Source organism: Eublepharis macularius, chromosome 10 (assembly GCF_028583425.1).
Source record: "Eublepharis macularius isolate TG4126 chromosome 10, MPM_Emac_v1.0, whole genome shotgun sequence".
Taxonomy (NCBI): Eukaryota; Metazoa; Chordata; class Lepidosauria; order Squamata; family Eublepharidae; genus Eublepharis; species Eublepharis macularius.
The window spans coordinates 89,731,672-89,757,165 of NC_072799.1; the positions used below are offsets into that span (position 1 = coordinate 89,731,672).

The 25,494-nt window shown below is 41.0% G+C and overlaps 1 protein-coding gene across 4 annotated transcripts in view; it reads left to right on the top strand.

The window, feature by feature from the left end:
• FRYL (FRY like transcription coactivator) overlaps nucleotides 1–25,494 on the top strand; it is a 265,895-nt gene that overhangs the window by 101,389 nt on the left and 139,012 nt on the right. For all 4 annotated transcript variants that reach the window (XM_054990361.1, XM_054990362.1, XM_054990363.1 and 1 more), the window contains exons 4-12: nucleotides 9,074–9,127; nucleotides 10,909–11,048; nucleotides 11,367–11,463; nucleotides 12,912–12,991; nucleotides 15,050–15,130; nucleotides 15,910–16,078; nucleotides 17,273–17,365; nucleotides 19,836–19,934; nucleotides 22,215–22,316. In XM_054990361.1, coding sequence (XP_054846336.1) covers nucleotides 9,074–9,127; nucleotides 10,909–11,048; nucleotides 11,367–11,463; nucleotides 12,912–12,991; nucleotides 15,050–15,130; nucleotides 15,910–16,078; nucleotides 17,273–17,365; nucleotides 19,836–19,934; nucleotides 22,215–22,316 — 915 coding nt within the window. The remainder of the gene's footprint in view (nucleotides 1–9,073; nucleotides 9,128–10,908; nucleotides 11,049–11,366; nucleotides 11,464–12,911; nucleotides 12,992–15,049; nucleotides 15,131–15,909; nucleotides 16,079–17,272; nucleotides 17,366–19,835; nucleotides 19,935–22,214; nucleotides 22,317–25,494) is intronic.

Genomic DNA, 25,494 nt, shown 5'->3' on the forward strand with positions numbered 1-25,494 from the left:
GCTAGGTCACCGCTCCCTGGGGGACGCGTTCCAGATACGCTGGACAGGGCACCTGTTTTATGCCTTCCCTCCGTTCCCACTGCTGTCTCGGGTCGTCAGCAAAATCCAGAGGGATGGGCCGCACTTAATTCTAGTGGCGCCCTTCTGGCCCAGACAAGCGTGGTTCCAACATGTCATGCAGCTTTCGCAGGGGTCATATTATCGGTTCGCACTGAACCCGGACCTTCTGTCCGACAAAGGGGTTTGGTATCACGACCTACCCAAACTCAACCTCACTGCTTGGCACATTTGGGGACGGAGGGGATGTCTGACAGAGTAGCTGAAATTTTGCTGAATGCCCGTAGGGACACCACTCGCAGGTCATACGCAGCTAAATGGAAGCGCTTTGAGGCCTGGGCTGCTGACAACGAAGTTAATGTTTGGGATTGCCAGTTGTCTTCTGTGTTTGAGTTCCTCCTGTCCCTAAAGGACGGGGGACTAGCTAATTCTTCTATTAAAGTCTATTTGGCTGCCATTTCAGCCTTCCACCCTAAAATAGATGGGAAAACAGTGTTCTCCCACAGTTTGTCGAAGTCTTTTTTGAAAGGGTTGTATAATATGTTTCCACAAGTCAAGGAAATTGTTCCCCAATGGTCACTGCAGGTAGTGCTGACGGGGCTTATGAAATCACCCTTCGAACCACTGGCTACCTGTGATTTAAAATGGTTATCCTGTAAAGTGGCCTTCCTGATTGCCATTACATCTGCCCGCAGGGTTAGCGAGCTTGCTGCCCTGAGGTGGGATTCCCCCTTTTTGAAGGTCCATCAAAATAAGGTGGTTCTCAGGCCGGACCTTCGTTTTAGGCCTAAAGTCTCCACTCAGTTCCATACTTCACAGGACATTGTCCTACCTATATTTTTTCCTGACCCTTCCAGTGGCCCTGACAGGGCCTTACACTCCTTGGATGTGAGAAGGGCTATTTTATTTTACCTACAACGTACGTCACAGTTTAGGAGTGCCAAACAACTGTTTGTGTGCTATTATGGGCCCAGAAAGGGAAAGGCTGCTACAGCCCAGTCAATTTCTCGCTGGGTTACTCAGACGGTTAGGGCCTGCTACTCGCATGCTAAGTTACCTTGCCCTTTGGAACTGAAAGCTCATTCCACCAGAGCACAGGCTGCTTCTGCGGCCTTCCTTAGGGGCGTACCCATGCAAGACATCTGCAGGGCTGCAACGTGGTCGTCTTCTGACATGTTCGCTAAACATTATGCACTAGATGTGTGGGAAAGGAAAGAGGCTGCTGTTGGTAATGCAGTGCTTCAGTCTCTTTTTCGGTGAGAACACATGCCCGCCTCCTGGGTAAGTGGCTTGTGAGTCTCCCATGTGGGGCTGCACAGAAGACGGACAGTGAAAACAGAGTTGCGCTTACCGTAACTACTGTTCATTGACGTCTTCTGTGCAGACACACAACCCTCCCTCCTACCCCGCTGTGTTCTTCCAGATAATGTGAAGGCATTCGGCGGCAAAGGAGAAACTGAGGGGAAAGGGGGCGACGTCGCCCAATGTCGCTCGGGCGGGAAATGGCCGCGCATGCGCATTGGGTCGGACGTGCGCCCCCTAGTGGACGTTTGCTAGAAAGAAAAATCCGGTCGGCAGGCCTGCGCAGGCGCAGTCCCCATGTGTGTCTGCACAGAAGACGTCAATGAACAGTAGTTACGGTAAGCGCAACTCTGTTTTATCCCCACAACAAAACACCCTGTGAGGTGGGTGGGGCTGCGAGAGCTCCAGAGAGCCATGAGTAGCCCAAGGTCACCCAGCTGGCTTCAAGTGAAGGAGTGGGGAATCAAACCCATTTCTCCAGATTAGAGTCCTGTGCTCTTAACCACTACACCAAACTGGCTGTAGAGATGAAGGATCTCCAATGCATCCCCCTCACACCAATCCACTTGATACAGATAGTTCCCTGAAAACCAAAGTGGCTCTGGATCCTGCCATGTAGAGGTTCACCCAGTGCACAGTGCTGTGCTCACAGATCCACACCATCTTCAGCTGTCCTATGGGAACTATAAACAGGAAGGATTATGAGAGAGCCCTGGTCATATGCAGGATTAATACACTCCAGACTTCCATCTGTCCACTCCCTGGATCCATGGAAGGGGCAGGCCAAGATCTGCAGCCACTGTGGCCACCTTGATCTGGAAAGAATAGGTCCCAAATTCACTGATGGATGGACCTCCAGGCAGAACCGACCAGAGCACACTGACAAATTGAAAGCAGGTGAGGAGGGATCCATCAGCATGGACTAGCACGGGGCTCTGTCCAAGTGGGCAATCTGAGAGGTGGGTAGACAGTGCACAAACTAGGCATGGCGTTAATGAAGAAGACTCTATGGAAAAGCAAGTTCCCCATCCCAGGAAACTGCTCACCTTGCTGAAAAAGGAAATAGCTTCCAGATTCTTGGAAGCCAGGCCCCACTCCCTTGAAGAGGCCCAGTACTATGAAAACAATTGGTAAGTGGGCCTGTGCCCCCTCACACACTGGAGAAAAAGTCCAGGAAACTCATTAAAGCCACTCAGTAGGCCTGCAAGGTTGATGGGGCAAACAAAGCCAGTACTTCCTGCATTATCACTCATTCCCAAGCTTGCACAGGTCCTCTGGGAAGAGGTCCAGGTCTTTTTGTTCCTCTGGGATGAGGATGAAGAACCTCTCTGTCTGGAAGTGAGACAAGGCGTCCCTTCTACATGATGTCCCTTCTACATGATGTGCTGAAAATGATGCACTCTACAATGTGCACCTGATGCTGTTTGCACTCGAGCTTCTATGAGGCCTGGGTGGCAGGCCTTTATAAGCCTGCCCAGTAGACCTGATAGGGAGCTGTGTAACCCAGGTTTGCTGGTCAGGCTATGCCCCAAGGCATAGCCCCAATTGGCTATCCTAGTGATTCAAATTCTCTGGCTCCTGGAAAAACACATGGGGCCTCTGGGAGCTGCTGGGCCTAGAACACCCTTAAGCAACAAAGTGAAGTTAAAATCTAGAGTACTTCACAGAACTTAAGTCTTGCATCGATTGCCTTGCACTGGGATTGTGAACCAATCAAAACCCAGTATTATTTTCTTGTTGCAAGTTTTGGTGGACTTTTCAGCGATAAGCAAGCTGGGAGATGTGACTCATTTTCATGGGAAATAGGTGCATGACTTGTTTACTCACCTTCTATGACTTTTTTGTATGACCCAATTTATTGTGGCCTGAGTTAACATCTTTAACAGTAATGTAATAAAATATTATGGATTTAGGCATTATAGTTTTTAGTGTGCCACCTGTTTCTGTACTGGGAAATAGTTTTAAAACTGTTTCTTCATAAAAGCATCAGAAATGATGGACAAAAAAAAGTCAGTGCACTACAGCTCCTTTTAAAAAAAAAGTTGTGCTATATAAGTAGTCTAATAATCAAATGAATCCAGTAAAGATTGTTAAGGCAAAGGAGGGAGGCCAAAGAGGGAGCATTTTCTATGGCTATTTTTAGTATAGGTTGAGTGTCTAATGGCACAATGCTTGAAATGCTAAAAATTATGTTCAAGTGAAGGAAATGCTCATCCTGGTTATGCTTTAGCTTTTAGACGTTGCCTTAATCGCAGGCTGCAGTGGGCAGTTGCAAAGTCAGCCCAGAATAAGGAGAAAGAAAAAAGTTACTCATGCAAGGAAGGCAGGCAGGCAAAGTGCGTGGGGGTGTGGTTGATTCGGCATCCTGCCCCAAGCCCTGGCTCACGTTTAGCTGCTGTGTCTGCACTGATTCTTTGTGAATGCAGATCACTGGATTTATACCTGCAATTCAATTAGGGGTAACACGTTTGAGTACTGTGCATTCAGAGGCATCCAGACTTGGGTCTATGGTGATATTGTTGTTTCCGACAAGGGATGAAGCCTTGTGGGCAGACCGACCCCAGCAGCAGTGTCCTTTTTGGACTCATTTTCGTATCTAATCTAACTGAACAGCCAAAGGGAGGTCTGATTGTTCCAGAGTCGGAAGTCTGGAGGTGTTTGCAATCTGCTGGCATCCTTAATATTGTCTGCTTCGTTTGACTGGTAATTTCGAGGCGTGTTATAGTTCCATAATAATACAGGCCATATTGTGACACACTTTAATTCATATCTTGCTAAAGCTTCCACTGTCTTAGTTTAAAGATTTATCTAACTCTTGGACAGCTTTCAGCACTTAGTTAAGAACTGCAAAACAGAATTTGCTTTTTTAAACAGTGCTGTTTATCAGTACAAAATTATTTGTAGCGTTCTTCTTGCAAAACTTTTCCCCATCAAGACACACACAGTCCTTCTAGAGTTTATTTTTTATTTATTTCTTTTTATTGAAATACACTCTAGTCTTTTAAAGAGGCAAGATATCAAACACAGAAAAGCAATGAGGTTTGCTAATATTCCTAATTAACTTTAAATTTAAAACAATCAAGGTTTCTATGAAATGCATTGATTCCCATAGCAATGATAAAATTCTCACCTAAGTCCTCATTAGATTTCTTCCAGTCATAATTCTGACAAACTATCTGAGTTGGCATTTTTATAGGTTATCTTATGCAAAAATCGAAGATCTTTTTCATGTGATTGCATAGATAAACTATGATTGGTTTAATGCTTAATTAAATAGTCATATTTTCTATTGTATAACATTCTAATTAGCCAAAAAGTGACATATCCAACTTACAAAATAAAACTATATACATCTGTAAAAAAATGACAGGAAGAGTTGAGTAGATAAACATTCATCCATTCTATGATTGGAGGAATTAATCTAGATACTGTCCACTATTTTGAAAACGAAGCCATTAAAAAACCCAATTAGATTTATTGGAAGCAGAAGAAGTGCAGAATAAATTACAGTAGTTAACACAAAGGCATTTTCAAACAGCTAATAACCCTGGAAGGTATTTGGCATATTGCTTAAGAAAGAAAAAAGAATACCTGGAATCAAGTAGTCTTTGCAGAACAAGAAATGAAGGCGCAAATACATTTTTTCTTTTCAAATCTTTATAAAGAAGAATTTATAAATGAAGAAGAGAGGAGAAATACTTATCTGAGGTACTAATCAAAGAATTCACATTGGAACATAGAAGAATTTTGAATCAAACAATAACAATACAAGAAATTAACTCTGCTATAAGAAAATTCAAAATTGTTAAGGTGCGTGGTCCGGATGCCTGGTGAGTGCAACATATTAGAAGTGTTTTGAAGATATATTAGCAATATCTCTACAAAAAGTAATGAACGAGATACAAAACAGAAAGAATATACCACCAACGTGGCAAGAGGTGAATATAACTCTGATATAGAAAGAAGAGAATGATCCATTTCTGCCACAATCATACAGACCAATCTCCCTGTTGAACATGGATTGTAAAAATTTCACAACAATAATGGCAGAGAGGATAAGAAAATGTATTCCCGATTTAATACATGAAGATCAAACAGAATTTGTCCCAAAGAGATATGAGAGATATTAGATGTTTAATTGATGCAATTGAACGTTCAAGGAGGAAAGGAGAAAAAAAGGCATTTATGTTTTTGGATGTAGAGAACCCTTTCGATAATGTGTCCTGGAAATTTTTGATGAAAAAATTTTAAATTGGATGCAAAGCATCTATCCTGATCAGCAAGCAAAAATTCTGGCAAACGGTTCTTTAACGGAGAAAATAGAAATAGCAAAAGGAACTTGACAGGGATGCTTGATATCCCCATTATTGTTTATTCTTGCTTTGAAAGTGAAAATCTGGCAAGACGCCAGAATTGTTGGAATAAAAGAAGGCAAAGAAGAATATAAAATTAAAAGCTATGCAGACAATGTTGTGACAAAATCAAATGACTCCTTGAAATTTGTAATGGAACAAATAGTAAGATTTGGAATATTTTCTGGATATAAACTGAATAAGAAGACCACCAAGAAAATGTTGTTATCAATAAATAAAGAAGAACAAAAGAAGATAGAAAAAATAACAGATTGTGTGATTACCAGAAAACCATTAGAATATCTGAGAAGATATGTGATGGGACAAAATGATAATCTGTATAAAGATAATTAACATAAATTACCCAGCCTGACCTGCGGCTGTATAATGAAGCTACTATATTGGCAGGTATAGTCAGAACACTATCCAGTACTTCTGGTGCTGGTTGGCAGTCCATAGAAGACCACTTTTTGTTTCCAACAACTTCAGCTGACATATATTTGTCTCTACTTCACTATAGACCAAAGACTTTGCTTACAGGAATTATGTTGCAAGCTTCTTTAAAGGTCTGGGTCAAATGGAAAAAGTCCCTTGTGCCAGGTACAACCCAGCTTTCTTCCTTCTTGAATCAACCAGGGTTTTCCCCAGAGCAAGAAAGGGATGTATTCACTAAGTGGATGCAGGCAGGCATTGCATGACTCATGAAAGATCGAAGACCTCTAGATAAGGGGGCCTTCAAAGAGAAATTAGGGGAAAGAATACCCTGGTTTCGTTTTCTACAAATATAACATCTGATGCGGTCCGATCAACTGGTTGACACTTGTGAGAAGCCCCTTACAGAGTTTGAGTGTCTTATTAGGAATACTGATGGTAATATAAAAGGTCTTATATCCATATTAATAAAATCCTGGTGAAGCAGAAAACAGAAAAAAGGATGAATTGCCAAGTGCTTTGGCAAATGGACTGCCAATACAGAATTCCGGAAACTGAATGGCCCAAAATTATGAATGCATCAAATTATAAATCAAAAATTTTCAGCATATGTTTTAATTTGTTTAAGGTTTTAAACAGATGGTACTGACCCCCAACCAGGCTTCATAGAATCCATCCAACTGTTAGCCCTAAATGTTGGAAGGACTGTGGTCAGGTGGTGATTTTTTACATTGCTGATGGCACTGCCCAGTTATCCAGCTATTTGGGGGACAGATTTTATTGGAGATAAGGAAAATTACAGGATGTAACTTGCCGCCCCTACCTGAAACAGTTTTGCTATCTTACTGTCCAATGTTGAGTTGCTCCAAAATAAAAGCTACATTAATTACAACTCTCCTAGCCATTGCTAGAATTGCAATTGCGGAAAACTGGAAGGAGAAACAGGACCTAGCACTACAAATGTGGCATAATAGCTTGTGGGAGCATTTCATTCAAAGCAAAATTATGAGTACTTCAACTAGGCCACATTTGGAATCATATCAAAGGTCTTTCCAAGAATTTTGGCTCCCAGTGGTGGATTATCTTTCTGAACGTGTAAGGGAGGGTCACTGCCTTGGCAAGGAAAGGCTTTTGTTGCTGTTGAGCTGGCAAGTGGGTTTATGGGACCCTATCACCGTACACAGAGCTATAGGTATAATGTGTAAATACATTTCATGATTAGTTGGATTTCCAAAATCATTAACTTTCAAGGCTACCAGTTCTATTGTATTTTCCAGTTCTAAAAAGTGTTCTCATATTCCAGTGTTTAATAAGTAACAGGATCTCCTTGTAGATGTACCGCTGGTACTCTGCATTACTCCATAAATGGGAGGATTAGCACAGTGCAAACAAGATGAGCTGTTTGAGTTTGTATTCTGGCTTTCAGTTTTACTCAAGTTTACTAACAGTTCTAACTGTCTTTATTTCATCATCTTTGCACTGGGGGCTGTTGGTCATTAAATCTTTGTTGCTTTGCAAACATAATCCTTGTTACCTATGAGAAATGCTTCTTAAGCTGTTGTGTCGCATACAATTGTCATAGTTTCCCAATGGAGTGGGTAGACTTACAAGTACGAGTGTGCCTAATGGAAAAAATGAGTTGAAATTACACACAGAACTTGCTGATTTGGCTCATTTAAAGCAGCTTTCAGAACTCTGAACCAAAACCAGGAAACTAAATTGAAATGAGTCCCTCCCACTAAAAAGTTTGTGTGTTTCATTTTGCAGGCTAGTTCTGAACAGGCTTGCCTCACCCACAGCGCCAGTCAGAATCCAAAAGAGACCTTAACATTTTTAATTAATTCTGTTGGTGGGAAGAGAGAATGAGTCCAGTGTGCATGAATGTATCTCCCCACACCACCTTGTTGTTACCTGGGAAATGGCATTTTCTTCTTCCCTGCCAATCAGGTCCTTGCAAGGAGAGAACCCTCCTCACCTATCAGCTTTAGAAATGTTTTGAAAGGAGACTTCATTCATAGGCTGCAATTCGAAAGACACTTCTCTGGGCTGTGCACTATAGAATAGCATGGGACTTACATCTGAGTAGACCTGTTTAGAATTGCTTCCACAGTCTTTCAGGACTCTCTTTTTCTGGATCTAGTGGCAAACCCATTTCAAAAACAATTCTGCCTGTCCCCACAGCAAAGGGAAAACTTCTGGGGAAAATGTAGGTCTGTTTTTTTGGGTGGGGGAATGCAGCCAATCATTCTGCCTGCCTAAACTTACTTGCTTATTTATTTATATATTTATATATTTATTTATTTGAATTTATATCCCTCCCTCCCCACAAGCGGGCTCAGGACAGGTGAGTTCGTGCGCAATGGCACACAAATTTTTACACGTTGGCGCACAGCTGAGAAGCCCAGCGCACGGAGGGTTGCCCTGGGCCCTGCCTCTCCTGTTTCCTTTCTGTTGGCAGGCCCACCTGGAGGGCCTGGTGTGCCTCTGGCCCTGGTGCGGAGGAATTCCCTCTCCTCTGCACCCGCTGAGTGGCCTCTCAGTCCCGGAACTGGGAGCCAGAGAAGGTGGCTCTCCCTCCTGGCATCGGGAGCTGGAGGAAGTGGTGGCAAGCGGGTGTCTGCGCGGCCTCTCCACCGTGCCTGCCGCATGGTCCCTCCGTCCCGGCATTGGAAGCTGGAGGAGGAGGCGGTGGTGGTATGCCTTCCCGCCCACTGGTGGAAGGGGGGTTACACCCGTGTAAGTACAAGTTCCGCCCACATAAGTCTTAGTCCTCTTCCTATGCACTTTCCACCCTCCGATTAGGATTGCACTGTTAATCACCTAAGAAGCCAGCAAAAATCAACCTGATTTACTTGGCATTTTGAATATTGTAAAAGCTTGAGCTACAGTCAGGTGAGCCATGATGCTTTAATTTATTATTCTAATTACAGGAAAAACTTTTGTCCAGATCTCTTCAGAGGGGTGAAGATCTTCAATTTGACCAGGTTAGAAAGGCATTTTTGTTTCTATAGTGGTTAAAATTATTAACACAAAATCTCTCAGTAGCCTATGCTGGCAGAAAGCCAGCAAACAAATAAAAAGGGTTAGTTAATTAAAAAAAACTGCAAATAGAAAGTTCAAACGGGAAATTTAGAGGTTGAATTTCCAATTTGGTAAGGCTTGTGTAGGTAAATTACAGCAGAAGTCATATATCTTTTATAGACACATTCTTAAGAGGTAAACAGGAGGCCAATGGAAGCTGTTAGACTAACTAGACTTTATTCCAGAATGCGTTTTCATAGACTGAAGCTCATTTCTTTAGATGTTAAAATAAAATCTTGTAAGTCCTTTAGATGTCTCTAGGCTCCTGTTCATTTTTGTTTGGAATTCTTATGATTTGTAACTCAGGAAATTTTAGCTCATGTTAACATGAGTGATTGCACAGTTGAGTAATCTGGGTTTCTATAAGATTTTCTCTAAAATGTTTAAATTAGGGCAGTAACTCAGTGAAAGAAATAATAGTTGACCTTAACTGAGTGATCAGTTCTGCATATGCATACAATTAAGTTGTAAAGAAAGTATGTTGTAGTTTTTCAAATTTCATTAATGATCTATTATCTTCACTAAAATAGAAATACATTACTACACTATGTGGTAATTTGTGGAGTCCAGGCTCTTTACATACTCAAGAAATCCTCTCCTTCTAAAACATGTGTTCTTGCGTTATGAAGAACAGCACGTCTACACTACTTAAGCCTTCAGATAACCAACAAACTGGAGTTGTGAACCATAGCAAATCCTCCCAGTAGCATATCATTGCACCCCTCACTTACACATGCACGCACACGCGCGCACACACAACAACAAGAAGACCATTGGTGGATCAGACCAAGCCAATTTGTTGATGTTGAGTGGGCTGGGAACTGGCTATTTTGTACCATTCTTAAGTCGTCTTCTACATGTTGAGTTTAACATCTTAATAGAACTAAAGTAGAGAAGGGATGTGTAGCTATTTATCCCTTGCTAATATCAAAGTATGGAATAAATCCCCCAATCAAAACTTTGAATTTTGCTTGTTATTATCACAAGCATAAATTTTAATGTTGCTTACCTTTTGAACCTCTATACTTAAGCAAGATTAATCTCTCCCTTGTTCCTTGTGTGACCTTGAAACAAATTCAGCATGGATGTCACCATTGGAATTGGCTCTAAGGCACCTACACATGTTTATACATGTATACTGATGACTAACTCTAAGTACCAGACTTCCATTCATTAGAGTAATGCAAACATCTAGATAAATGTGCAGAGCTTAAGGAGACGTGTGTAGATGCATCTTGGATTTTCACTTTAATGTTTATATTGTCATGTATTATAATCAGGGCTGGTGCCACGGGGCGTGCTGGAGGGGGTGCCGGGGCGGAGGCGTGCCCCACAGAGCTGGTGTGCCTGGCCTGCAGCTGCTACTGCAGCCAGCCAGCCCCGCGCCACCGCCACACCCCCCCGGCCAGGCACAGCAGCTGTGGGCCAGGCATGGCAGGCGGCCGAGGCAGCATGCGAAGTGCGGGCAGCCTCCTTGCGCTGCACCAGCCAGCCGCTGGCCAATGGCCCTGGCAATGGCCCCAGGGGCGTGTGCACGCTCTGCGCGCGTGCATGGGAGGGTGGCCACAGGTGCTAGAAACCCTGGCACCGGCGGTGATTATAATAATACTTATTATATCCTAAAAGAAAAAGAACAGGGAGTGTTGAGAAAAGATATGGAACTCTGAAAGTTTTTTCTTTACAGTTGATAAGCTCCATGAGCTCAGTAGCAGAGCACTGTCTCCCCTCCTTACTACGCACCTTGTTTGATTGGTACAAGCGCCAAAATGGAACTGAAGATGAGTCTTATGAGTACAGGCCACGATCCAGCACAAAATCTAAGGGGTGAGTGGGTGTCTCATCTTGATTGCATAGTCTTAAAAATGTACGGCATGGAACAATGAATGGTTCATCAGAAACAATACCATTGTCAATTGCTGTAGTTCCTGACATTGCTTTTGGAAGCATTGTGGAAAAGTTCTTGAGAATTCTCTTCTAGTTGTTAAGTTTTGTTTTTGCTATTCCAAGAAATTTCAGAAATGGTGTATATTTGGGTAGGAGTGAAGAAATCACTTAATATTGTTATTTATGCAAAGCGATGAAAAATATGAATATATGGATTTCTGTTTGAGAAGATTTATGCTATGCCACATTTTTTTTCAGGGATGAGCAGCAACGTGAGAGAGATTATCTACTTGAAAGGAGGGACTTAGCTGTAGATTTTATTTTTTGTTTAGTTTTAGTAGAAGTTCTAAAACAGGTAAGCTCTTTATCTTCTGCAAGATATATACTTTCCCTGGTAATATTTTTGGTTTTAATTGTTTAAACAAACAAATATTATCATAGTCTGCTTAAGTTCTTACATGCAAAGCTGAGGCATAATCCTTTCAGCTGCCCTAAAACGTTCTTAGCTTTCTAGTTTTATTACCTCCCATAAATCTCTGATAAAATCTAGATCCATTAAATCAAAGCTTATACTCCGGTGGGGAAAAAAAGATGCTTGAGATATTGATGCCACTGAGCCAAATGTTTGTTATTAAAATTTGGAAGCTGCACTGTCTAAAAAAAAAAAAAAGTTGAGGTTTCAGTAAGACAAAACTTGTTTACCAAAACAACAACAAAGAGTAGCACTGCCTTTGAATATACCTAACCTGCATTGGTGGTTGTCTTCTTTTTTAATATTTATTTCCTGTTAGGGAGAAATTGTAGATTCAGTAGGGGAATTTTTTTTTTAAAAATGGCAGTTTTTTGAATTGTGTGTCTTAAAACTTCCTGTATTGGGGAATCCTTTCACTTGTGTTTTGTCCTCTGGATTCTAATTCAGTTCAGATATTGAGTGCCATGAGCTCCTCCTCCTGTGCAGATTTCCTCTCCGTTTCCGGGTTGCATAACCACCGTCGGTCAGGGTATTCAAGGCCACCAGTTGTTGATGCTAACTCAGACTTGTTTCCAAACCATTATTTGAAACCCAGCTTCAAAGCATAGTGAACTAGACTACATTGAGCGAACCTCTCCCCTCTTCACAGCTGAAATTGTTTTTGTTTGGTAGTGGGGAGCAGTAGTTAATTATGATCTAAGGAAAAGCTTTTCCTCTGATCTTACTAAATCCATAGCCACCATGCCTCGAATTCTCTAGCTTCAAAAGGATAAGAAGCCTTAAAAGCTTGTATCATCTGGAATTTGCAAAAGAATTAGGATTGAGATGTGTGGCATAGTCCCTTAAGGGGCTCAGTCGGGCTAAATCTGTCAACTGCACCCCATGCTAGGGTTGCCAGGTCCCTGAAGGGTCAAATCAGGGGATGAGGGGGCACAAGGGGAGTCTTTGTAATTCACGAGTAATCATGGTGTATGAATTATTCTCTAAAAGTATAAACTGAATCATCTTTAATATGTTCTGAGTGAATAACAACTGAACAAAATCAGGCGCTCCCAAAGTTTTCGGTATGTCAGAAATTAAATCTGAAATCTTCAGATCATATCAATTGGTGAAATCAAATCTATCTGAATACATTTGAAACTTATAAATGGTTTTTCAGTAGTAAGATTTATTTCATTTATTAAAAACTCCAGTTTTCAAGTACACTGATAAATATATACCTTATACAGTTGTCTGTGTGGCAAATGTATATTTGTCCAATCTTTGTGTAATTTGCATTGTGATAGAACATTTACACACTAAGAACAAGCAAAATATGCCGTCTGTTACAGATACCTGTTCATCCCGTGCCAGATCCTTTAGTTCATGAGGTTCTCAATTTGGCTTTTAAGCACTTTAAACATAAGGAAGGGTAAGTGCATCTTTTGTTATTGTTGTAAATGTATTTCAGAATTTCTTCCCTTCAAGATGCCAACAAATTCTTTTCTTTGATTAGATAACTGAAAGTTAATTGCCTGTTCATGAAAGGGGTTTGAGACCAAAAAGACTGCATCTTAAAGAGGTCATTTATATTATAGAGTTGAAAGGGGTCTTACAGACCATCCAGTCCAACCCCCCCCCCTTGCCCATTGCAGGAACAGCCTAAAGCATTCCCGACAAGTATTCATCAAGCGGTCCTGGTAGACTGCCAGTGAGGGGGAACCCACCACATCCCTAGGCAGCCGATTCCACTGTACACACATGCAATGCGCACATGCACCAGCAGCTTCCAAAAAGTCATCTACCCATTTAAAATAAGATCATCTTCTATCCTCAGTCTGTTGTATCATTTTAAGATATTGCGGGAGTAACTATGACTCTCTTAAAGCTTGCGCTCTGGTTACTGGGGGTAGCCTATAGTAGATCACCGCCTCCTCGTGGCCCCGCTGGTTAACGCTCATCAGATGAGAGCTGGTGAGCGGCTAAGTGTGATCTGGCTACATCCCACCCTCCCGACGTGACGCCAAACCATCAAATGGAGTCTGGGAGAGGCTCGAACCTGTGTGAAAGTTTCGATCAGTTATTATGTCCCAAGCGACGCCCCCGGGAACACCGGAAACGCGTGCGTCGGGGCGAGGGGGCCTCTCCTTGGGCTTACCATGCTGGGGAGACCGGATTGGTCTGGGCTGGAGCCCAGATTGGATATGACCTCTCACAAGGACTGACACGCTGGTGTGGCTCCCCAAGCCCCGGCGCTTTACTGGATGTTTGTATGATGCTGAGAGGGAAGTGGCCCTCAAACTGGATTGGAATTGAACGGTGGCACATTCGTTGTGAATGTGCCTGTTGGTTTGAAGATGGTTTGAAACGGCTGAAGGTAGCATGCCCACAGTAGTGAGAGAACTGTGAGGCTGCTACTGGAGGTGCACCTAAGGCGGCGAGTCGAGCGTTGGGTGAGAGCCAGCCATCGATTAGCGCATCTGTGAGAGAGATGTTAGCCGGAAGTGCTGAAAGGAGTGCTTGCACAAGACCTGGGCGGAGATGTAAAGAAGGATGCCATCTGCTCGCCCAGGGAGTTTTGGAAAGTTTGAAGGACTGTTGTCCTCTGCGCATGCATTGGCCACCGAAGGAGGAGTATGAGTTTACCTTGGACTGGTCAGCGAGATCCACCCTGTTGGGTCTGCTTTACCGGAATTTGAGCATCCATTTGCACGTCGGTTTTAACAGTTTTTCCTAAGTTCTCTCCTTTCCCTACCCAACCGCACATGTGTTTCCTTGGTTGTGGTATTCACCTGTAAAATAATCACTGGGTTGCACCCAACAGAGGGATCTCGTAATGATTACTTCCTTGGTTCGTGCTATGTCATCTGGCACGGCCAAGAGTCATGTCGCTGTCACTTTGAAGACGACTCAAGATGGACAGGCCATCGGGGACTAGTCACCCCCATTAACTCGAAAAAGGGCTCCGGCCCACACCAAAATAGCCATGGAGATAGACTAACACGGCTACCCATCTTGATCTGTCTGTAGCGGTAGAAAAGAGCAAGAGTCCAGTGGCACCTATAAGACTAACAAAATCTGTGGCAGGGTATGAGCTTTCGTGAGTCACAGTGCACTTCTTTAGATACTTCTTCAGCTATCTGAAGAAGTGAGCTGTGACTCATAAAAGCTCATACCCTACCACAGATTTTGTTAGTCTTATAGGTGCCACTGGACTCTTGCTCTTTTCTGTTGTTTTGCTGTACTGTTTACGCCAATGGAAAGGAACTGCCATATGTCTAGGTTTGAGCTGTAAGCATAAGACTAAATGTTGGCATCAGTGTGAAGGTCAACAAAATGTTTAGGGGTTTCTTTTTCTACTTTATTGCACAGCGCCTTCTAGCAGACAGTGCATCTCTTACATGTATGTACAATGCTGTAGATTAAAGTTATTAGTGAGAAATAGCATCTTGGTGGCTTTTAATTTCTGTACATTATTTTCTCATCACAGGTATTCAGGAACCAACACTGGGAATGTGCATGTTATTGCAGATTTATATGCAGAAGTGATAGGGGTTCTTGCACAATCAAAGTAAGTTGCTCATTTTAAACTTGGTTTCCAAGATACAGAATCTTCCTCTTTTGATCCTTCTGCGTATATAAACTTAAGTGAAAGACTACAGCAAATGCACCTCTGTGTTAAGTCACATCTTAAAAACTTCCATCTTCTAATGGTTCATTGCAAAATTAGCAGAAAAGAGACAGTAGTATCCAGGGCTTTTTTTCTGGGAAAAGAGGTGGTGGAACTCAGTAGGTTGCCCTCGGAGAAAATGATCACATGGCTGGTGGCCCCGCCCCCTGATCTCCAGACAGAGGGGAGTTGAGATTGCCCTTCGCACCGCTTGGCAGCGCGTAGGGCAATCTTAACTCCCCTCTGTCTGGAGATCAGGGGGTGGGGCCACCAGCCATGTGACCATTTTCAAGAGGTTCCGGAACTCCGTTCCGCCGCGTTCCTGCTGAAAAAAAGCCCTGGTAGTATCTCATGTGTTCCATGGTTTTGTCATATTTCATTGTTTATGAACATTCTCTGTGAAAGTGCTTCCTCATCCCCATTTTCAGTAGGGAAAGATGAGCTTCAGTGAGCTGACTTACTACCTGATAAAAACCCTCCAAAAGTGGCATAGTATGGAATGGTAGGGGAATGTATGAACTCAGAATAGCAGCTGTTGTGATCATAATCCAGGTAATTTGGAAGGTGCCATATAATTGTTGCCATACAATGGTGTTAGAATATGGGTAGGAAAATCTTGGTATAGGAATAATTTACAAAAAAATTAATAGCTTTGATATCTTGCTTTTTCTATGATGTAGGTTTCAGGCTGTTAGAAAGAAGTTTGTCACAGAATTAAAGGAATTGAGACAGAAAGAACAGAGTCCTCATGTGGTACAAAGTATCATCAGCTTAATTATGGGGATGAAGTTTTTCAGAGTAAAAATGTATCCTGTGGAGGATTTTGAAGCATCATTTCAGTTCATGCAGGTAAATGTGCTCCTGTTACTTTGAGCTAAACTTTGAATTTGGGTCATGCTGGTATGCATTACTATGCACAAAAGCTGTGTAATACATGTTATTGGGATCAACCAGAATAACACCTGTGTGCCAACTTCTGAGCTCTCTGAACATATTCATTAGGTTATATGCTTTTAAAAAGGTATCTGCTTTAAAAATAGGTATAACATGGCTTTTGTCTTTGGATTTTTGTTTTGTACCTACATGATACCAGCAACCGTTATGTATGTTTGCGCAATTGTCTGTGAAGGTGTCTTAATATAAAAGCGAAATCGGCCATCTTCATTTGCTAATACAGATCTTTTAAATATCAAGATAATATGTTTTAATAATGCAAATTATCAAAATTTTGAATATAATGAAATTGACATATATCATATACTATTTTTGCTCGGTTGGTCTAGTCGTGTATATGTATCATGTTGGGAATGAAATCTTTGTTTCCGTTCATGAATACATGAACAATTTAGAGTTTGTATTTACATATTTTCACTTTCTATAAAGAGTACTGGGCAGGAAAGGGTATAGCCTGGTCTTTTCAGATCTCGGAAGCTAAGCAGTGTTGGTAGTTGGATGGGCAACTGCCAAGGAAGACTCTGCAGAGGAAGGCACTGGCAAACCACCCCTGCTTCTCATTTGCCTTGGAAACCCCTTGCTGGGGTTGCCATAAGTCATTTGTGACTTGATGGCACATCCACACAGACAGATAAAGAGTAAAACTGAATGTGCTGTGTTTTTTACATAGCTAATAATCTTATAGGCACGAGAATGTTAAAGGCTTCAGTCTAGAGATGCAAGTGACAGTGGATGGTATCTGTCGCTGGGAGCTGCATCTAAGATACCTGTTGAGAATCAACTTCATAGGTAGCCCAGGGGACCTGCTGTTCTTACTATGCCACGTCCATTGTGCTTGCTTGAACATGGCTGCTGTCTGCATAATGTTGTCTCTAACAAGTTCTGCTTTCCCCCACAAAGGTCCAGTACTGTGATTTCTTTTATTTGAAAATGTGACTGCAGAATAATATAATTTGTATGTTCATTTCAGTTCAGAATGTGATTACTTCATCTTCTGCAATTTAGTGTATTTCCAGAGTTGTTATTACTTAGTAGCTGAACAAGATGCCGAGTCTCAAAAATCTGATAACCTTTTTCTCATACATGTAGGAATGTGCCCAGTATTTCTTGGAAGTGAAAGATAAAGACATCAAGCACTCGCTTGCTGGATTGTTTGTGGAAATTCTCATTCCTGTTGCTGCTGTAAGTAGATTTCATTCTTCCACAAATGAAGCATGTCTTTGGTATTCTTCCCACTTTCCTCTTAATGGAACATGGAACTCACATAAAGAAGACTTCCTCTCTGAACACATTGGTATTTTTTGTCCGTCCTTGCTTACACCATGAATAAGATCTATTTTTCTACCATGGTTAACAATTAGGTGTGAATTAAAATTTATGCTCAAGGTATTGGCTCTTGGGGAGATTAGAATTAATGTTTGTTACCTCTGTTACCTCAAACCATGCATTAAACTTATAAGCCAAGCACTGAATCTTTTTAACGTTGACGTAATAGATAAAAAAGCTTATACTAGGCTAAAATCTTGTTAGTCTTTAAGGTACAACAAAACTTAGGCTTTTTTTATTTCCATAAGATCATGAATGAAAACCTTTGCTACTTATTATGTAGAGTTTATATAATGACTTTAACAGTGCGTTGTTAACTGTCTTCATTAAGGTGTATTTATATGTATATTGATTTTGATTAATGACTTTTAAAATCAAGATAGTTAAGCAGCCAAATGACTTTTTCAACCTTTTTCTTCTAACTGTTGATTTTGAGTTAGGGGTATGTTTTAGATCCTAGGCTGAATCCCACTGATCTAATACATTGGCAGTGAACTGTCCATCAAAGAAAAGCACCATCACAAGTAGAATGAAACCTTCATATCTAGTCCAGTGTTTGCTAGGGACAAAATCTGAAGCTAGTAAGAATCTTAAGATCATATATTCACCACATTTTTATCACCGAGATACTGACATGTATTACTCTGGCAGCACGATTGATGAAAAATCCTATTCTTTCCTGGTTCAGTTTTGGAGAGTGGAGAAGATGTTGTATTTAAACATACGCAGGGCTTTTTTTCAGCTGGAATGCGGCAGCACCTCTAGAAAATGGTTACATGACCATTAGGCTTTAAAATCTCCCCCCTTGCTCCAACTGACTGCCGACAGTCAGCTGGAGCAAGGGAGGGAGTTTAGAGTTTAAACTTTAAAATCCCCCTCATGCTTCAGTTGATGCAGGGGTTTAAATGCCCCTTTGCATGCCACTGCACAGCAGCACGGAAAGGAGCATTTTAACCCAGCCCACTCGCTTCTGCTGCCGGGCCAGCAGAAAAGAGAAGGAGAGGGGGCATAATGGGGGAAAGAGACGGAATGGGCTGGGAGCAGGGAGGAAAAAAGACAGAGAATGGGTGGGTGAGTTAAGAGGGAAAGAGTGTGACAGGAGGTGGAGGAAAGGGAGAAAGAGTGAGGGGGTGGAGGAAAGAGACAAGAGTGAAGGAGACAAAATGGATTGAGTAGAGGGAGGAAAAGAGGTGGAGAATGGGTGAGGGGAGTGAAGAGATAAAGAGTGAGAGGAGGTGGAGGAAAGGGAGAAAGAGTTGGAAGGGTGGAGGGAAGAGACAAGGGGGAAGGAGACAGAATGGATTGAGGGGGAGGGAGGAAGAGAGATGGAGAATGGGTGTGTGGATTAAAAATAGGAGGAGTGATTGGAGGGGGAACGAGAGAGAATAGAGGGGTGGAGGAAAGAGAGAAGGGGTGTTAAAGGGGAAAAGAGACAGAAAGCATTGGGAGGAGGGAAGCTCTCAACGCATTCTGTCTCTTTCCTCCTTTACCACTCCTTCACTCTTTCCTCCAGTCCACCACTCTTTCCCCCTCTCTTTTCCCCCTCACTTCCTGTCACTCTTCCCCTCTTAATCCACCCACTCATTCTCCATCTCTGTACCTCCCTGCCCCGAACCCATTCTGTCTCTTAATTCCTTTAAACCCTTTTATCTCTTCACTCTTTTACTCTTTCTCCCTTTCCTCCACCTCTTGTCACACTGTTTCCCTCTTAACCCCCCATTCGTTCTCCATCTCTTTACCTCCTTGATCCCAGGCCATTTAGTTTCTTTCTCTCATTATGCCCCCTCCCCTTGTCTCTTCTCTCCACCCCTTCAGTCTTTCTCCCTCTCTGCTACCATTTAAACCCAGCTGGCTCGCTTCAGGTGCCTGACAGGGAAGTCCCCACCAGGCAGCTGAAGCCAGGGTTTAAATGCCCCTTTCCGTGCTGCTGTGCAGTGGCACAGAAAGGGGCATTTAAACCCAGCTGGCTTGCTTCTGATTCTTTGGAGCTAAGCCTGGCCTCCTTATCTTTTGTTTTTATATGCTCTGGGTGGGTGGCTCCGCCCTGGGTGATGATGCCACTTCCCAGAAGTGACGTTATTGTGCAGTCCCGGGAGTGGTACCAGTGAGTGTGTGTCACAATCTTCTAAAGGCTTTAAATAGATAAAGGGGTTGGGTTTTTTGCTGTTTTGGGTGTGTACAAACTAATCTAAATAAAATCACAGCAACATGATCTAAATAAAATGTGTGATTTATAATATTTAATTCTCAAGAGCTTTATGCTTTAAATGTCATTATTGATTTCCTTTTTGAAGATACTTATGTCTGTTTCTTTATTTTGTACTAGGCTGTTAAAAATGAAGTTAATGTGCCATGTTTGAAAAACTTTGTGGAGATGCTTTACCAGACTACCTTTGAGCTGAGCTCAAGAAAGAAGCACTCATTGGTATTTTAAGAAATTCTTTAAGTTCGTTATGTTTTTCAGAATAGAACTTTTAAACTCTTAATATGGTTTAACAAATTCATTAAATTTACATATATACTAAAGATGGCCAACTGCTTAGACCTGGAAGGCTAGATGCCCAAGATCTATGGTTACAAGCTTTAGCTAAAGTTTTAATTAATTGATTGACAGTTGCTGGAAAATATTAATAACTCACAATTCATTGTTAGACTATAGACTATATTGCAAATCATTGTTCTTACAAAGGTCCTATACTGAAGATCTGGTAATATGCAAATGTATTTTAAAAGCTTGGGCAATTTATTTATTTGTGACAACATTGACCCCTGAGGAAGGCCTTAGGGCCAAAATGCGTCTGGTCTTTTTTTTTTTTACTGTACCATGGTCTATTTATGTTGGTCATTGCACTGTACCTTGAGATGTTTTAGCATATACATATAGCCTGCCATTCAGGCCTTATGTTTTAAACTTGTTTTTAATCTACATTTGTGCACATTTATAATAAATACTTTCTAATATATATATTTTAGGTTGTTTCTTAACCCCTCTGTTTTGTTCCCCTGCTTGTTTGGGTTGAATTTGTGGGGACTTCCCCCACACCCCCTTTTTTCTTCCTTGTTGTTAACATTTCTATCCTGCCTTGTCATTTTTAATCCAAGGTGGTAAACAATGCAGCAGCCAGGTTGCAAGGATGTAGCTGATAGTCCAATTAACAAAATTAAAACAAATTTAAACTCACAAATTTCAAATGTAAAATCACTCACATTTACAAGACAAAAATTCAAACACAGCTTCAGCACTTTCACAGTCAAATTGCTGGAATCAATTAACCCTCCATCAAATGCTCTCTGAAATAAGACTGCTGAACATGCCTTCCTAAATATAGCAAGTAAAGGTGCCTTCCCCACCCAATCTGGTAGACTGTTCCAAAGGACTTGGGCCCACCATCGAAATGGCCTGCGGCCTTGGTATAGCCGTACAGACAATTTTACGGACAAATGATTGTAATCAGCTAAATACTCTTCAATCGCTTGGCCTACTCAGTGCCAAAATAATGCTATAGAGGGGAGGCTCATGTATTATTTACATGTCCTTTCAAAAATAAATAAAGTACGTGGTTTATTTTTCACTGAAATCAGACTGTGTTGATTAAGTGGACCTAAATGCTGCTTCATGCTATGCCTTGCCTTTTTGTGCGGTGTTTGAAACGTATTTTATTACAGCCTGACTCTCATACCAGAAGTGTGTTAGGCCAGAACAAAAATGCTTCAAACAGTAGAATGCAGTAAGGTAAAGGATGTGTGTATTGGGGTGGGGATCAGAGTTTAGGTTTCCTCACCTGCACACTCTGTATTCTGTGGGAAAATGAACCTCGCCCCTGCTTGTCATGTAAACAGATCCTCACAAATATGCCTGGATGCCCATCCTCACACCTAGTTTGGCCTTCAGAATGTGAACATAAAGGACAGGGCTATTGGCTAAGAACATGCCATTAGTTGGTATACCATTTTTGCATGAGAAATCTGCTAGGCTGGAAGATGTGCTATATTGGGCAGTGCTTCCCAAGCTGAAAGTAGTGTCTAAGATAGCATCCCAACTTTGCACATGCTCTGCACAAAGCGGCAACATGCTCATTCTACAAAGGGAGAACTGAGAATCGCACCATTGGGGCCAGGCCTGGTTGCTGCTATTTGGGCTGTGACTGTCTTGTGCTTTCAGTGAACAAAAATTAAATCCTGTGCTGTCAGCTTGGAAATATTTTGGTGACTTGAATTCATAATGCAATCAAGCTTTTTAGTAAGAGCCAATTGGTACGGGAAATTCTGTCCTAGAAAAATCTCAGGCTTTGGTTTAAAAAAGCTTAATACTGAGAGATAAAGATGAATGATTTCTATTTGTTGTTATTAACTTACTAATAAAACTTGGTAAATTCATGATTATATAGGGTGGTACCCCTGAATTTTAAAGATTCCCCCAGTCCTTTTTTTTCTCTGACATTGAGGGAACTGTCATGTCTGTTGACAATTTAAAGCTGCCTCTGTTTAACATTTGCATCAAAGTTTTAGATTACATCTTCATGTATATATTATTATATCACATAGTATGTTCACTATATGTCTGCTTCAGCCATTGCCTCTTTCATTAAAGATCAGGTATGACTAAAACATGGTTTTAGTAACTCATAACTGTGTATGTAAAGAGCTTTCAAGGCACTCTTGGTTATCTGTATAATTCTAAAAGCTGAATTTCTTCTTATCATAGGCCTTGTATCCATTGATTACTTGCTTGCTCTGCGTTAGTCAAAAACAGTTTTTTTTAAATAACTGGCATATCTTCCTGCAGAACTGTCTGTCTCATTTAAAGGTAAGGAACGTTCTCTTTACTGTTGTGTATAATTAATACAAAATTGTTAAACTCGCTATTTTTTAAAAAGATGTGACGCTTCACAAATGTATAGAAATATAGCAAAAGGTTTAAATTAAACCAGATCTGATTTGAACAAAGGTGTGAATGGATCAGCCCACAAAAGAAACCTATGCATATAGTGCTCCAGATATGAAAACAGTATGTCATTAAGATCAGATTCTCACATTATAGGAATTGTGTGGTCTTCTATAGATCCATGCCTTATCCAGTAACATAAGAATATTGAAACAATGGACAGGATCCCAAGTACTACTGGTGGTCTACTCAAATAGACTTTTAACTTTTCCATTAGATTGACAGCCCCCTGAAAAATTCAGCCAAAGATGAACAATGACGTTCAGAGGGCTACTACTGGAAGGAAATGTTATCTTCTTCCCCATGAGTGCATGTGCTTGTGAATGGGGTGTGCTTCATCTGTGAGGAAAAGGGTATGATTATATGGGAAGAAAAATGTCAGTGCAAGACCTTAAAAGAAGGGGCTATGTGTAATGTGGCTTTTCTGATATAATCTTGCCCTTTCTGCTGATTTTTATGTTATTATAGGGAGTGGTATGTGGTAGAGATATGGGGGAGAGGCAACTGTGCCACTCCTATAATGTAAGAATTTGGCAAAAGCCCTTGTTTATGAGGGCAGCCACAAGTCATATTAATTTCAGTGACTTGGCTGATTTATGGTATGTGGATTATGCTAATTGAAGGGGGTTTATAGATTTTCCTTGATTTCTCTTCCTCAGTTGATAAATTTACTTTATAAATTTACTGGCAACTATTTAATTTCTGTTGGTGCTGATACAATGTTGCTATATATCTGCTGTACATAAAATATATTAACATTAACCTATTACTTTCCAGTAGGATACCTGTAGTTAATTTTGTTGCTAATGTTCTTCTTGGCTATCTTTGTAACAACTTTGAATTATCCCTACAATTTAACTTATGTGCAACAAAGTGAAAAGTAGAAAACCTGGGTTTTGGTAATGGGTCACATTCTTTCCCATATTATTTGTCAAGCGTGTATATTTCTTTAACACATTTGCAGTTCCTTTGCAATGTCTGCCTTTTTTTTGTCTGTGTTGTATCTGTTATTGAAGCTTTCTCTGTGTAGTACATAGAAGGGGAATGCTGATACCTCTTTCAGTTCTGTTTTATTTAGGATTTTTTTCTACTGCTGCCAATGGATAAAAAACTGCCATTGTCAGAGAATTAATTAGTAATCATACAGCATGTATTTTTATAGTTTAATATAGTTTTATTGACCCTTAACAGCATAATACCTTACCAGGGGGCTCTGTTCAATAGAAATTTTCTATACTAGTTATATAGCACTGTTGGTACATTCAGAGTTCAGTCAGAGTCATTCTGAATAAGTTTTGATGGACATGTTCATGCATCATACTGCAAGAAGATGAGACTTTAAAAAGAAAAACAGTGAAATGCAGATGTAATCTTTATGGCTACACTATGTTCTCAGTCTGCCTGCTCCCAAAACTATGAGCCCTGCTGGGGAAAGATTAGCAACCTCTCCACAAGCTGCCTTCTTGTAAAAGTGAAAACACCATGAGAGCTGTTTGTGGGTCTCCTACATCATCTCTGGATTGACTGAGAGACTTGTTAATAAAACTGCATAACACATTAGTTATTGAGCCTAAACTAGTCCCCACTTAAATGTCCTAATTTATTTTTTAGCATTGTTAAGGGGGCTTCAATTAGGAAGAGATAAGCAAAATAGTAGGTATTTTTATTTTATTTTAAAAGCATAGATACTATTACCATTCAGATTTCTGCTAGCCATTGTTTCTGGGGAGATTGGGACTAGACCTTGATTCTGGGCATTGCCTTTTGTACTCACTTCACTACATATAGAAGTAAGCAGCTAAACTAGAAAATACCACATTTGTTTAAATCAAATTGACCTCATGAGACTAAACTTACAGTAGCTTTGGGTGCACCTTTTCATAAGGTTACATATCCTGTTCCAGTGGAGAATTCATACTAGTTAAGGAATATTAGGATTTGCCAGTGTAAACATGACAATTTATGGTATTTTAGTGAAAGTGTATTGGCAGCTTTTGAGAAAACAAAAGAGGCAGAATGTTTTATAAGCTGCTAAGTAGGAGATCATGCTTTTGCACAATAGTAATCAATTAATCTGACTACTTGATCGATACTGTAAGAGCTGATAATAGAAACTGTAATAGAACATATTAAGATTTAGTAAGGTTCTAGGCTGGGGCCCAACGATCTGTGTTAGGCATATTTGTTTAATGATAAAACAGATTTCAGTGGCACATTCCTTGCATTTATTCTAGGGTAGGCTTCATAAGTCAGAGTTCACTTCATCATATGTTTGAAAAGATCATCACAGTTTCTCCTTTGGAAATGTCCAGCTTAAAAAGAAACGGTTTGCCATGCCGGGCTGGGTAGAGAGGGAGTTCCTTTTCAACAAAACCTCTTCTGCACTTGAAAATTAGTTCTTTGGCTGTGGGCCATAGAAAATATGTCTTAAATCTAATTGTCAGAAACTGGTAATGAATGTTGAAGATGCAGCTGATGTTATTTTATTTATTTACATTATTTATAATTCACCTTTCTCACTGAGACTTGTGGATTACACAGTGTGAGTCAGTACAGTTAATATCAAAGACATGCAAATTTGCAAAGATTTAATCTGCAGAAATCCAATACAGAGCTGAAGAAATGTTGAAACAAGGCATAAGCAATTCTTCAACTGACATATTAATCAACATAGGAACGACCCAATAGTATCATACTTATAGCAATAGTTGTGCAGTCTGTGGTCCCTCAGTATTTACAGCAATACTAGTAAATTTTGTGGTGCCTTCTTATCCCTTTACTGATGGGTTCCCTAACCCTTTAGTGATGGCTCCCTTGAGACCACTTTCTTACAGTATAGCCCTCTTGTCTGAGTGAAAACCCCTCTTGAATAATTCAGTTTTGCATCATTTGTGGAAGGCCAAGAGAGAGGGAGCTTTGCTAGCCTCCTCAGGTAGACCTGGGGCTTTTTTTCAGCGGGAACGCGGTGGAATGGAGTTCTGGCACCTCTTGAAAATACTCAGCAATAGTGCGTGAAAATAATATTATTTCAAAGAATATT